This window comes from Ostrea edulis, chromosome 3, assembly GCF_947568905.1.
Source record: "Ostrea edulis chromosome 3, xbOstEdul1.1, whole genome shotgun sequence".
In the NCBI taxonomy this organism is placed as follows: domain Eukaryota; kingdom Metazoa; phylum Mollusca; class Bivalvia; order Ostreida; family Ostreidae; genus Ostrea; species Ostrea edulis.
This window is the reverse complement of record NC_079166.1, coordinates 93691508-93707368: the sequence shown is the minus strand read 5'-3', so window position 1 is coordinate 93707368 and position 15861 is coordinate 93691508. Positions and strand designations below refer to the sequence as shown.

General features: G+C 34.5%; 1 protein-coding gene across 4 annotated transcripts in view; it reads right to left on the bottom strand.

The window, feature by feature from the left end:
• Positions 1-15861, bottom strand: part of LOC125673043 (condensin-2 complex subunit G2-like) — a 93044-nt gene that overhangs the window by 9760 nt on the left and 67423 nt on the right. For 3 of the 4 annotated variants that reach the window (XM_048909298.2, XM_048909300.2, XM_048909302.2), the window contains 5 exons: positions 13299-13409; positions 11333-11500; positions 8064-8163; positions 1299-1471; positions 159-299 (listed from right to left, as the gene is read on the bottom strand). In XM_048909298.2, coding sequence (XP_048765255.2) covers positions 159-299; positions 1299-1471; positions 8064-8163; positions 11333-11500; positions 13299-13409 — 693 coding nt within the window. Of the gene's footprint in view, positions 1-158; positions 300-1298; positions 1472-2824; positions 2957-3095; positions 3202-8063; positions 8164-11332; positions 11501-13298; positions 13410-15861 lie in introns of those variants that run through there. The other variant, XR_007369239.2, reaches the window with a different exon arrangement.

The following is a 15861-nucleotide window of genomic DNA, read 5'->3' as shown; positions in this document are numbered from 1 at the left end:
ATCCACGAAACTTTGAAACATATATGTATGTGACACCTACATCTACAGTGTTAAATAAACACGAGGCATGCTGGTTCAGAAAGAAAATCATTATCTGCATAAGTGCATTAACAATGATTTATAAAATAACTGATATCATCCTGAACCCTAGACCTGACCTTGACACTGGACAAGGTCATTTCATCCACGACTGATGTGATGACAGACGATGTGAGGCCCTGCTGTAGTGTCTGATGTTCCGCTCGGTTGTAGATACTGTTGAGGGTTTCTGTGACTGGGGCTCGTATGCAGGAGATTATCTACAAACAAAAGGCATGGAATTAGTGTTCAACAATTCTATTCAAGTTCTTCTGGCCCAGTGGTTCTTGAGAAGATTTTTAAATGACCCAACCCTATTTTTGTGATTATCTCCCCTTTGAAGGGGGCATGACCCTTTATTTGAATATACCTGAAAGCCCTTCACCTAAGGATGCTTTTGGCCAAGTTTGGTTGAAATTGGCCCAGTGGTTCTGGAGAAGAAGTCAAAAATGTTAAAAGTTTACATAGACAGACGGACAGACAACAGGCGATCTGAAAAGCTCACTTGAGCAGGTGAGCTAAAAAATTAATAGTTTCTCAGGCCAAAAATTTCAAATTTTGATGAGGCAAGTAGGAATTGTTTTTTTTTTTTTTTTACTTGGCTGTAGATTGAGCTATCTTTCCTTAATGTTGACGGTAGGATGAGTTAACTTTTCTTTCTCATATAGAATAAGCAATGGAATATAGAATTTTCATTTCTCTAAATAGCTTCACACCTTACTTACTATTAAATGTATTCTATTATTCTTAAACACTTGCACATAATTCAGTTTGCATTCAATAATTATTTGAACAAAAGATACTTAAAATATCTTGTTAAAACCTTCTAAAAGTTTTACATAAATATCTATATGTATAACAAAAGAATTACCTCATTAAATTAAAAAAAAAAATTTCCATGTGGTACCATTTCAACAGATGTGGCAGGGCCTGAGAAACTATTGATTAATTTTTTTTGGGCCTAAGATGTTTAACAGAAGTAGTGACTGTTCCCAGGCATCTATCTAGAAACGAAAGTCACGGGTCTTTTGGATATGACCTGAAAATGGAGGTCGTGTCACTGTTGGCGTTGGCATAAAGAACCCTCACTTCTACGGCCTCGAGTGCAATGAATAGGTAATTTTTTTGGCACTTCTCCTACTGCTGGTGGCGTCTCTACTTCAGTGTAAAATTTTCAGTTGGACGTAAGATACAGACGAGATCTGAATAAGAATGCTGACCTTGTTGGCCGACTTGTTGTTCGGGTCACCGTCTCTCTGCACGGAGGTCAGAATGTTACCCAGTAGTTCTACAATCACCGAGTTCTGCTCCGGGTCTTCCTCCTGACTCAGAACAAACTCAGTCACATGGTACAAACAGGATGCGATGTCCGTAAGCACTGTAAATTTCTCATCTGTAAAAATACCCCAGAAATTCTGTTAACATGAACTGTAAATTTCTCATGTAACATCCACCCCCCCCCCCCCCAACATTCTAACTATCTAAACTATCTATGTGAAGTGTACTGTTAACAGAAAAACTAATCAGCTGAATATATTTATGCAAATTGCCTTCGAAGTTCCTCATCATGAAATTTCCCAGATTCAATACATAATACTGGTTAGAGCGGGTTTTATATATGTTATGTACATGACCAAAATAAATCATTCTTATTTCATCAAAAATACATGTAGCTACAGTTAAATATTTTGAAATCAAGCCTAAAATATGCGGCCAGTGCATAATTTGTAACATTCAATAAAACCGAATTCAAAAACATGATAGAGAGATGAGTGACATTCAAAACATGATAGAGAGATGAGTGATACTCAAAACATGATAGAGAGATGAGTCACATTCAAAACAAGATAGAGAGATGAGTGACATTCAAAACATGATAGAGAGATGAGTGATACTCAAAACATGATAGAGAGATGAGTGACATTCAAAACAAGATAGAGAGATGAGTGACATTCAAAACATGATAGAGAGATGAGTGATACTCAAAACATGATAGAGAGATGAGTGACATTCAAAACATGATAGAGAGATGAGTGACATTCAAAACAAGATAGAGAGATGAGTGACATTCAAAACATGATAGAGAGATGAGTGATACTCAAAACATGATAGAGAGATGAGTGATACTCAAAACATGATAGAGAGATGAGTGATACTCAAAACATGATAGAGAGATGAGTCACATTCAAAACATGATAGAGAGATGAGTGACATTCAAAACAAGATAGAGAGATGAGTGACATTCAAAACATGATAGAGAGATGAGTGACATTCAAAACATGATAGAGAGATGAGTGATACTCAAAACATGATAGAGAGCAGGTTGTCCAGCACCCTTGGACAAAAAATAAGGGCAAATTTTAGGGGTAAAATTTAAAAAAATTAGGGCTAAATTAGGAATTTTTAACCAAATTGCGGAAGTTTTAATTATTTAAAAGGACTTACCTTGTCAAATTTGACAATAAAGAAACTCACATGACACACAAATAAGATGCAAGTACAGGAAGGGTGTATTCCAGTGTTCCATGGTCTCAGCTATTATTGGCTATAACCTGAAATATAGAGAATTATAATGTAATAATTTCCTTTAAGATTAGAAAACCACATTTTAAAAAGCATTTGAGCAAGTTTGTTAACAGCTGTGATTTAAATTTCCTGAAAATAAAGTTTGAAATGCAGTCAAACCTGTTGTAAATTTATATGTATTTTGAACCTCAATCAAAATGTCACCTCTATATGCAAGTCAGTTTTCTCCAGATGTTGACCGTATACAAACAGGTTTGACTGCAAACACTATTGTATATAAAGAGAAGTGTTGCGTATTTGCTTCATAAGTTGTTGGAAAGGAACCATCTGATATATGGTTTTACTACAGCTCCTTAAAAGAACAAAAAGAAATACTTCTCTTTATTTGAATAAGTAAACAGCTTGCTACACTTTCAATGAAGGAGCAAACATCCCTCAGATATTCTTCATTGGGATAAATTGCTAATTAAAAAATATTACTATTTACATACCTAAAATCTCAACTCTTTATCACAAAGTCACAACCAATAAACAAGCTTGACACATGGATCCACAGGTCAACTGCCTTTCACTGCATCAGCATTATCTGAATAAGAACTGCAATCTACGTTAATAACACACATTTTGTATGAATGCATTTTGATTTTTCAAGACTGATAAAAAAGTACGAATTGACATGAAAAATAAGGGCTTTTTTAGGATTTCCCCTTGAATTTTACATTTTTTTTTTTTAAGGAATTTTAGCAAAACTGAAAAAAATTAGGAATTTTTAGGAATTTTAGGGCCGCTGGACAGCCTGTAGAGAGATGAGTGATACTCAAAACATGATAGAGAGATGAGTCACATTCAAAACATGATAGAGAGATGAGTCACATTCAAAACAAGATAGAGAGATGAGTGACATTCAAAACATGATAGAGAGATGAGTGACATTCAAAACAAGATAGAGAGATGAGTCACATTCAAAACAAGATAGAGAGTTGAGTGACATTCAAAACATGATAGAGAGATGAGTCACATTCAAAACATGATAGAGATGAGTGACATTCAAAACAAGATAGAGAGATGAGTGACATTCAAAACATGATAGAGAGATGAGTGACATTCAAAACAAGATACAGAGATGAGTGACATTCAAAACAAGATAGAGAGATGAGTCACATTCAAAACATGATAGAGAGATGAGTGACATTCAAAACATGATAGAGAGTTGAGTGACATTCAAAACATGATAGAGAGATGAGTGATACTCAAAACATGATAGAGAGATGAGTGACATTCAAAACATGATAGAGAGTTGAGTGACATTCAAAACATGATAGAGAGATGAGTGATACTCAAAACATGATAGAGAGATGAGTGACATTCAAAACATGATAGAGAGTTGAGTGACATTCAAAACATGATAGAGAGATGAGTGACATTCAAAACATGATAGAGAGTTGAGTGACATTCAAAACATGATAGAGAGATGAGTGATACTCAAAACATGATAGAGAGATGAGTGACATTCAAAACATGATAGAGAGTTGAGTGACATTCAAAACATGATAGAGAGTTGAGTCATATTCAAAACATGATAGAGAGATGAGTCACATTCAAAACAAGATAGAGAGATGAGTGACATTCAAAACATGATAGAGTTGAGTGACATTCAAAACATGATAGAGAGATGAGTGACATTCAAAACATGACAGAGAGATGAGTGACATTCAAAACATGATAGAGAGATGAGTGACATTCAAAACATGATAAAGAAATGAGTGACATTCAAAACAAGATAGAGAGATGAGTGACATTCAAAACATGATAGAGAGATGAGTGACATTCAAAACAAGATAGAGAGATGAGTGACATTCAAAACATGATAGAGAGATGAAGTTTCAAATCATCCTGCACAGAGGGATGGACCACATACACCATAATATTTACACTTGACAGCCTAGTTCTGAACTGTTCCTATTTCGTTACACATGTTCTGGGAACACATGATATTTGAGTTTTTGAGATAGATTTGAACACAAGGTAATTTCATGCAACAACACAATTTATGTGAATTACCACAAGATCAAAATCGACTTGTTAGGATCTTAAACCAAACAAGATTCCTATGTATAACAGTATGTCCCCTGTAGCTGTAAAAAAAAGAGTTAAAGCACAAAAGTCCCGTAACTCCTGTAAAATTTGTTAAATTAAAATGGCGTCGCAATATGATTAACTACAGATGGTGATTATCAATCCTACAAAATCCCTTGAGCAGTTACGCAGGAGTTGCACCAACAAAGGGGCTGACAGATGCACGAACGGTATTTCTATGTCACCCCTCCATGTTGCAGGGACAAAAACTAGACAGTTATTGTTTGTATATTGTAGAACGATGGGTAGAAAAACTCTAATAGTTCAATGCTTTTAGGTGAAAAGATAACATTCAAGTACCTGATAAAATCAAGACATTACTAATGAGTTTGTGAACACTGGTGCCCCCGGAGTACAACACTTTAGTGAATTCATAGGGGGTGGGGGGGGGGGGGGGTGGGGGTGGGGGGGGGGGGGGGGGAGAGGAGGGAGGCGGCGGCATATTGACCAAGGTCAAAGTTTTTTTTGGAATTTTTTTCAAAAACGAGGTCTGTGGTGAATGTCACAAGGTCAATAGATCTGGTATTATTGGAAAGGTCTCTTCTCAAAATTTCATGACCAGGCCTTTGATATAATATCAAAACTTTTGCCCTAGTAACCTTGGACTTTGACCTATTGTTAAAACAAGAACAGTACAATATACGCACGTCGGACCGTGAAATTCAACCTGGAAGCATATTGTGCACTATGAATTGATACAACACACATTCTGAATAGAAAAGCCTTAAAGTGAGTCATGGTGCACCAATCCATCTGACATGTGAACTGATTATGTATTTCTCTGAAAGGGAGGTTGTGACTAAATTTCAGAGCAATACCTGTAACCATTACATAAAAAATCTGGAAAACTGTTTGACCTACTTTTACCCTTAAAGTAATGTAGGTCGTAGTGCGCCAATCCAGCTAAAGTGTTTACTGCACTTGTCTTCCTTCGAGAGGAAGTTTTTGACCAAATATCAGGGCAATATCTGTATCCGTAATAAAAGAAAGCCCGGAAAACTGTCTGACGTATTTTTAGTCCAAAAGTAGGTCAAGGATGGACCAATCCAGCTGAAATGCTAACCGAGCTTGTATTCCTCTGAGAGGAAGCCTTTTACTAAATATCAGGGCAACATCTGTATCCGTAATGAAAAAAAAAGCCCGGAAAATGGTTTGAACTATTTTTTCCAAAAAGTAGGTCAAGGATGGACCAATCCAGCTGAAATGCAAACTGAACTTGTATTCCTCTGAGAGGAAGCCTTTGACTAAATATCAGGGCAATACCTGTATGTAAAACTTATACGGTACCAATTTTGATGCACCAGATGCGCATTTGGACAAATAATGTCTCTTCAGTGATGCTCAACCGAAATGTTTGAAATCCGAAATAACAATGAAGTTTTAGAGCTATTATAGCCAAAAACAGCGTGCCAAAAAAGTGGAGTCAAATTCGTCCAAGGATAAGAGCTATGCATGAGGGAGATAATCCTTAATTTTGAAATGAATTTCTAAATTTTATAACAGCAATTAAATATACATCCGTATTTTCAAGCTAGTAACGAAGTACTTAGCTACTGGGCTGTAGAGACCCTTGGGGACTAACAGTCCACCAGCAGAGGCCTCGACCCAGGGATCATAATGTAAAACTTATATGGTACCAATTTTGATGCACCAGATGCGCATTTTGACAAATAATGTCTCTTCAGTGATGCTCAACCGAAATGTTTGTATCCGTAATGAAAAAAAAAGCCTGGAAAACTATTAGACCTATTTTTTTTAAGCTCAAATGTAGGTCAAGGATGGACCAATCCAGCTGAAATGCGAACTGAACTTGTATTTCTCCAAGAGAAAGCCTTTGACTAAATTTCAGGGCAATGTCTGTATCCATAATGAAAAAAAGCCCGGAAAACTGTTTGACATGCTTTTAGTCCTAATGTAGGTCACGGATGGACGGACCAATCCAGCTGAAATGTAAACCGAACTTGTATTCTTCTGAAAGGAAACTTATGTGTAAATTTCAGGGCAATATCTGTAACGAAAAAATTCCGGAAAACTGTTTGACCTATACTTATAGCCCTAAAGTAGGCTAGACGGACAGCGCCATAACATAATACGTCCCGTCTAATGACGGGCATATAAAAATGAACATTATAAAAACAGTAACTCTTACGATTTGAAAGATATGGCTAATCTAAAAAATTTCTAAAAGTAGGTAAAAGGTCAATGTTAAGATGAACAGGTCAAAGATTTTGGTATCAATGGAAAGTTCTTGCCACAAAGAATACACATACCAAATATGAAAGTTCTACTTCTTATGGTGTAAAGATATGATCAAGGTTTAAGTTTTTTGCCACAGACAGATGGACAGTCCAAAAATTATGACCGGTAAAAAACTGCTACTTTATATATGTTCCAAAGTCTTTGTTTAAACTGCAGAAAATATTACAGGATTAAACATTCTTTTTGAAGAATTTATCGATGTGTAAACGCTGGACATTTTACTCACAAACTGAAAAAAAGTGCAAAGCACTTTTATGTTAAGTTTGTGAGTAAAATGTCCGGAGTTTATACACATCGATAAATTCTTCAAAAAGAATGTTTGATTCTTATAATTCCAATTCCTTCCCTCAACTTCCCTATATTATAAATTTCAATAATTTGAATAGTTCCCCTCACTATGTTATTTGTTTTCAGGCGTGTATGTATACATAGCGTTTTTGGATTTATTGATGTGTAAATTCTCATTTAGATTTATCAGCGATTTTTTTCTACCCACTGTTACTGGTACCGATTCGATTGGGAAAAATAACGTCAAAATCGAACAAATTGGGAATTTTCTACCAATGTATCAGCAAATGATTTCAACTAAAAGAAAAGAAAAAAAAGAGAACAAAACAAGAAGCAGTCATCTCTTTACAAATTTTTTTACAGTAATATTTGCTGTTGTGAGACATAAGGAATCGTCGTAGGCTCGTTTTAAAATAATCGTAGCTCTACAACACGTGCACTGCCATGTTTTGTACTTTCGATTTAATACCTGAAGTTAACATTTTAGTTAACTCGTACAACGTTTCGGACTAAGAAAATTATGATGTCAGCTGTCTATTTCTCAGCAATTGAATTGGGAATTTTTAGTCTCAAAATTGGGAAAAATCTACGGTTTTTGGCATTGGGAATGGTACTGTTTATTGGTACCAGTTATATAAGGGAAACAAACGCTGTTTATTTTTGTCCAATCAAAACAATTGTAATAAATAACATTGGAATTATATACTACATGTACTAATATTGACACAATAGATAAATAAAAGATTACTTGTATCAACATCAGTAATTTCACTTACCTTCATGGAGACATTTAGTACAAAAGTTGGACAACTTCAGTACAAACTCGGGTGTTCCCAATCCAACGAGTAGACAGTTAGAACATACTTCTAACACAATCTAAAATATAAAAATACAAAAATATATATAACGACCTAAAATATATACACCACAACCTAAAATATATACAACAACCTAAAATATATACACCAACCTAAAATATATACACCAAAACCTAGCTGCAATAATGTAGCCCAATCCAATTTTTTTTTTATTCTGACATTTTCGGGATAGGGCAACAATTCCATAGGATCTCCGTAATGGTGCAAACTAATTTTATGAATAACCGATAGTAAACTCTGTGTATTAGTCCCAAATGTTGTTTACACCAAAAGGAGTACCAACTTTGTGCTCGGGCATGTCTAATAAAGGTGTTTTTCATTAAATATAATGTACAGCATGCAAAATTCTTTGTCTGCTCCGCCATGCTTGTTATCGCGAGATCTCGTAGGTGGATCTAATGAAAAGCCTAAACATTGACAATCAGCGCGAAAATGTAGTTACTCGAGCCACTTCGACAAAGGAAGGAAAATCATATTGTTGCAGAAAGAATTTACACTCTGCTGTTCGGTTTTTAACTTGATATTAAATTCAAACCTTCTCAATACCGACGAAATAGCTTTCGCCTCCATACTTGTCCATTGATGTAAATACCACCTTATATGGCATATGCAAATGACTTGACAACCGGAAGTTGAAACTTCAGTACATAAAACATGGCGCACAAATATGAATCGAGAAACTGGGATTTATCGAAATTGTTGAAAACGGTAGAATAGAGCCTCACAAATCTAAAGTTGCAGGTTGTAAATTTATATATTGACTAAGAAACATAGAATATCATTTTATTTACGTAAAGAAAGTCAGGAAATGTTTAGAATGAGCGCAAATGTTGCGGGAGTGAATCACTCCCGCATTTGCACCATTACGGAGATCCTAAGGAGTTGTAGCCCTCTCCCCAAAAAAAAAAAAAAAAAAAAATCAGAGAGGGCTACATTATTGCAGCTAACCACAACCTAAAATATATAAAACACAACCTAAAATATATACAACAACCTAAAATATATACACCACAATTTAAAATATACACCACAATTTAAAATATACACCACAACCTAAAATATACACCACAACCTAAAATATATACAACAACCTAAAATATATAGAACAACCTCAAATATACACCACAACCTCAAATATATACAACAACCTCAAATATACACCACAACCTCAAATATATACAACAACTTAAAATATACACCACAACCTCAAATATATACAACAACCTCAAATATACACCACAAGCTAAAATATATACACCACACTTTAAAATATACACCACAACCTAAAATATATACTCAACAACCTAAAATATACACCACAACCTAAAATATATACAACAACCTAAAATATATAGAACAACCTCAAATATACACCACAACTTAAAATATACACCACAACCTAAAATATACATCACAACCTAAAATATATACAACAACCTAAAATATATACAACAAATTCATATAACACATGTGAAATCCACGAGTTAATAGACTGATTTTACACACTGTAAACATGTGAAATATTTGAGACATTAATTGTATTGACTGTACTAATCTTGGAGCTGCAGGTGTATAAGTATATGTATACATTTACATGTACCTTTCTTTTACTTTTTCCTTAATCGTGTTTTACTAATTGTGAAATAAATTTCACTTAACATCCACAAAAAATAGCATTCTATAATGCGTAGGTTAACATCTCATTAAAATATTCTATTATCAAGAGATTAACATCTAATTAAAATATTCTATTATCAAGAGATTAACATCTCATTAAAATATTCTATTATCAAGAGATTAACATCTCATTAGAATATTCTTTTATGAAAAGATTAACATCTCATTAAAATATTCTACTATGAAGAGATTAACATCTCAATATGGGAAGATTACACACTTCTCTTTTCATTCTAGAATGTGCAGATTTATAACTTCTTATAACATTCTAGAATGGATATATTAATATCTCACTATAACATTCTAGAATGGATACATTAACATCTCATTATAACATTCTAGAATGGATACATTTACACCTCATTATAACATTCTAGAAAGGACACATTAACATCTCACTATAACATTCTAGAATGGATACATTAAAACCTCATTATAACATTCTAGAATGGATACATTAACATCTCATTATAACATTCTAGAATGGATACATTAACATCTCACTATAACATTCTAGAATGGATACATTAAAACCTCATTATAACATTCTAAAATGGATATATTAACATTGCACTATAACATACTAGAATGGATACATTAAAACCTCATTATAACATTCTAGAATGGATACATTAACATCTCATTATAACATTCTAGAATAGATACATTAACATCTCATTATAACATACTAGAATGGATACATTAAAACCTCATTATAACATTCTAGAATGGATACATTACATCTCATTATAACATTCTAGAATGGATACATTACATCTCAGTATAACATTCTAGAATGAACACATTAACATCTCATTATAACATTCTAGAATAGATACATTAACATCTCATTATAACATACTAGAATGGATACATTAAAACCTCATTATAACATTCTAGAATGGATACATTACATCTCATTATAACATTCTAGAATGGATACATTACATCTCAGTATAACATTCTAGAATGAACACATTAACATCTCATTATAACATTCTAGAAAGGACATATTAACATCTCACTATAACATTCTAGAATGGATATATTAACACCTCATTATAACATTCTAGAATGGTTAAATTAACATCTCACTATAACATTCTAGAATGGACACATTAACATCTTATTATAACATTCTAGAATGGGTACATTAACATCTCATTATAACATTCTAGAATGATCACATGAACATCTCATTATAATATTCTAGAATGGACATATTAACATCTCATTATAACATTCTAGAATGATCACATGAACATCTCATTATAGTATTCTATACGGGTAGGGTAGATTAACATCTCATAAGATTCTATATGGGTAGATTAACATCTCATTATAATATTCTATATGGGTAGATTAACATCTCAATATAATATTCTATATGGGTAGACTAACATCTCATTATAATATTCTATATGGGTAGATTAACATCTCATAACAATACTCTATATGGTTAGATTAACATCTTTTTACTATTTTCTTACCTTCACTATCTCGGCACACAGAGACGGTCTGTAATGAGATGAACCGACAGAACGTTTTCTGTCATTTCTGGTTTCGGCGTCTGAATCAGAAGTGTTCATGTGAGATAGAATGTTCATCTCTGTCCAGTCCAGAACAGTGCTGAGAACAGACATCACATCCAATCCCTCCTGTAAGATAAAATCACGTCTATAAACCTGTCTCCTGTAAGATAAAATCACGTCTATAAACCTGCCTCCTGTAAGATAAAATCACGTCTATAAACCTGCCTCTCCAATCCCTTCTGTAAGATAAAATCACGTCTATAAACCTGTCTCCTGTAAGATAAAATCACGTCTATAAACCTGCCTCCTGTAAGATAAAATCACGTCTATAAACCTGCCTCCTGTAAGATAAAATCATGTCTATAAACCTGCCTCTCCAATCCCTTCTGTAAGATAAAATCACGTCTATAAACCTGTCTCCTGTAAGATAAAATCACGTCTATAAACCTGTCTCCTGTAAGATAAAATCACGTCTATAAACCTGCCTCCTGTAAGATAAAATCACGTCTATAAACCTGTCTCCTGTAAGATAAAATCACGTCTATAAACCTGCCTCCTGTAAGATAAAATCACGTCTATAAACCTGTCTCCTGTAAGATAAAATCACGTCTATAAACCTGTCTCCTGTAAGATAAAATCACGTCTATAAACCTGTCTCCTGTAAGATAAAATCACGTCTATAAACCTGCCTCCTGTAAGATAAAATCACGTCTATAAACCTGCCTCTCCAATCCCTCCTGTAAGATAAAATCACGTCTATAAAGATAAAATCACGTCTATAAACCTGCCTCCTGTAAGATAAAATCACGTCTATAAACCTGCCTCCTGTAAGATAAAATCACGTCTATAAATCTGCCTCTCCAATCCCTTCTGTAAGATAAAATCACGTCTATAAACCTGCCTCCTGTAAGATAAAATCACGTCTATAAACCTGCCTCCTGTAAGATAAAATCACGTCTATAAACCTGTCTCCTGTAAGATAAAATCATGTCTATAAACCTGCCTCCATTAAACAAAACTAGTCCGATAAAGATAGTTAACTAAAAGCTTCTAAAAGTCTACTCTTTGTCTTACAACCAATGTTAACAGGTTGAAATATATGTGCATCCAAAGACAAAATGAAACATGCCAATTTTTTTTTTTTACAATTTGTTGGTCGTTATACAATATTAAATATTTCTTAGCTGTACTTTCCCTCCATTTGACATTTTATAAAGCAGGGATGAATTGACCATTTCTGGGACAGTGTAATGCACATTTCTGTTTTACACTATACATGTACTAACTCGGTATGTAGACTTAGTGTTAGTTACCTGACTATGAAGTTACACTAACAGTAAATGTACTAACTCGGTATGTAGACTTAGTGTTAGTTACCTGACTATGAAGTAACACTGACAGTCGACAGTACATGTACTAACTCGGTGTGTAGATTTAGTGTTAGTTACCTGACTATGAAGTTACACTGACAGTACATGTACTGACTCGGTGTGTAGACTTGGTGTTAGTTACCTGACTATGAAGTAACACTGACAGTACATGTACTAACTCGGTGTGTAAACTTAGTGTTAGTTACCTGACTATGAAGTAACACTGACAGTCGACAGTACATGTACTAACTCAGTGTGTAGACTTGGTGTTAGTTACCTGACTATGAAGTAACACTGACAGTACATGTACTAACTCGGTGTGTAGACTTAGTGTTAGTTACCGGACTATGAAGTAACACTGACAGTCGACAGTACATGTACTAACTCGGTGTGTAGACTTAGTGTTAGTTACCTGACTATGAAGTAACACTGACAGTCGACAGTACATGTACTAACTCGGTGTGTAGACTTAGTGTTAGTTACCTGACTATGAAGTAACACTGACAGTCGACAGTACATGTACTAACTCGGTGTGTAGACTTAGTGTTAGTTACCTGACTATGAAGTAACACTGATAGTCGACAGTACATGGTTAAGTACTGTGTCAGGAGATCACATGGCAGCGAGCTAGCGGTCTGGCCCTCCACCACAGACACTACAAGGTTCTGAAATTATAAGATTCTGCAAAATGTACATACTATATTCAGTTTATTCATAATAATATTGAACAATCTGATATCACACATTCTTTCATATACTGTACATGTACCATAAATGTCAACATTTTGTGACAAATCCTTCTCGTCAATCACAAAATCACCAGGGGCCCGTTTTACAAAAAGTCGTAAATCTTAAGTCCTAAGTCAATAATTTGAAGAACTTATGACAGATCGTAGGACCGTTTTACAAAACGTATTGTAATTGTATATCGTAAATTCTTTTGTCGCAAGTCATATATGGAACTCTTCAGCGCAAGAAGTTGTAGAAATGAACATATATAGATACCGCGCGAAACCTGACGCTTTGATGTACACTGCGGAGGAAAGAAAACTGGAGCGCCAGTGAAACAGCCGCGCTCGTCGATGGTGTTGTGGAACGGTATGATATAATTAAGGGTAAATGTTCACCCTTTCTTACTGCAAAGAAGAAAGCACAGGAAATTCGGCAGGGGTAATTATTAAAATTGATATTATTATTTGACTATGAAAAGGAAGAAAATTTCATCAGCAGTGTATTCGAAACCTACATTCACCAAATTAACTTTGAATTATATATTTGCCTTGCTAATTAAGCGAAGTAAATTTATTCAATTCAATCTATTGATTTACCAACATGTTGACATATACAATCTTAATAGATACATTAATTAATAAAATAATTCATACTAACAGTTCATATATAAGTATATATATTTGACATGTATCTGTGACATCAATCTGTATGTATACAATTTAGTATTGCATATAACAGTAGTTAAATGTAACTAATTTTCAACAGAAGTTTTACAAAACTGATTCAATTTATAAAGGGTGAGTAGATATTTTTAGCTTTGTTAATTTAGAGCGTACTACATTCGCAGTTGGAAATATCAAATAGTCGTGTAATATTCATTGTTCTTTTTATTATTGAGATACGAGAACATAAAGGTCTATATAACTTTCTGATGATATACTGTACCCCCTTTCCCCAAATCAAGAAGCTTTACATTGTAATTACAGGCACCTGAAGTATGGACATTACTACTCCCCCCTCCTTTCTGAAGTTAGACATGTGACTGTAGCCAAAACCTGTTGATTGAATGTTAACCATTTGAAGCCGATCAATACATGTACATATAAACAATTCTTAATTATTGCATAGTATGTTATGAGCAAGCATTTTGTTTTTACATACATTGGCTATATAACAAGCCATATGATGGTACATGTACTTGTTGAGGGGGTGGGGTGTCATTCAATCACTTTAAAAAAAAAATGCAACACCGTCTATTTTTCATAAATACTAATAACTGGTATAATGGGGAGGTGGGGGTGGGGGTGGGGGGGGGGTGGGGGTGTGTGTGTAGTTATTAATTAATTCACTCACAATTTCTTTTTCCATTTGAAATACATGTACAAACAAAACATACTAATAGGCCTAACTGATAATTTAATGGACGGGGGTGGACGTGGAAAAGGGTTAAGGATTAATTCACTCACAATTTTTTCCTGATAGTGTCTTTCTCATATATACAAATAACTTGTATAAATCTACCATGGTATTGAATGACACTGTGCATATAAATGATGTACTAGTATGTGTAAGTGCATATAAATGATGTACTAGTGCGTGCATACATGTATAATATAGGCCTACATAATTAGGCCTAACTATGTGTGGATGGGTGTGTCGAAATTAATAAGATCTGATATGACATGCATACTTTCTTTTAAAAAATCCTTGAAGTAGTCAACATCATTGGAAAAAGTATGGTCTATGCGGTAATATACAAACATTGCAATGGATCCTATGGCACATACTTGCTACATTTGTTTGATCCATGCACTGATGGGAATATACGAGTACGTAACCACATTTTGTGTGACGAAGTCATCAGAGGAAGTGACGCATTGTAGTAAACAAAGGAGGCAGGACAGGCCTTTATGTGTGCAGACAATAATGAATCATGGTATGTACTTGAATAACAGCTGGTACAGCCTTGCTTAGGTTTGTAGGATGCTCTACGTCTCCCCGCACTAAATCTGTTAACTCATAGAGATACCGCCTGGGCAAACGATACCTCTTGACTACCTCAACATCATTGAGGTAGTCCAATGGATTATTTCTATCGCGAAACACCTGCAGCACACGTTTTTTTATGAGTCTCATTCATAACATTTAACATTAGAAATGCAGCCATGTTGAACAAGAGGTACTGTGAGCAATGCTCACTAAGAATACCCCCCGCTTACCCCAATCTCCCAAAGGGTGTTGGTAATAGGTATAAACTACCTCTTTTCTGAGTGTAAAAAACAAATGGCATGACAAACCGAACCATATTGCTACTTCGATATCCAGTGCGCGTGACCTTTGACCTTTTGACCCCAAAATCGATAGGGAACATCTTCATCCCATGGG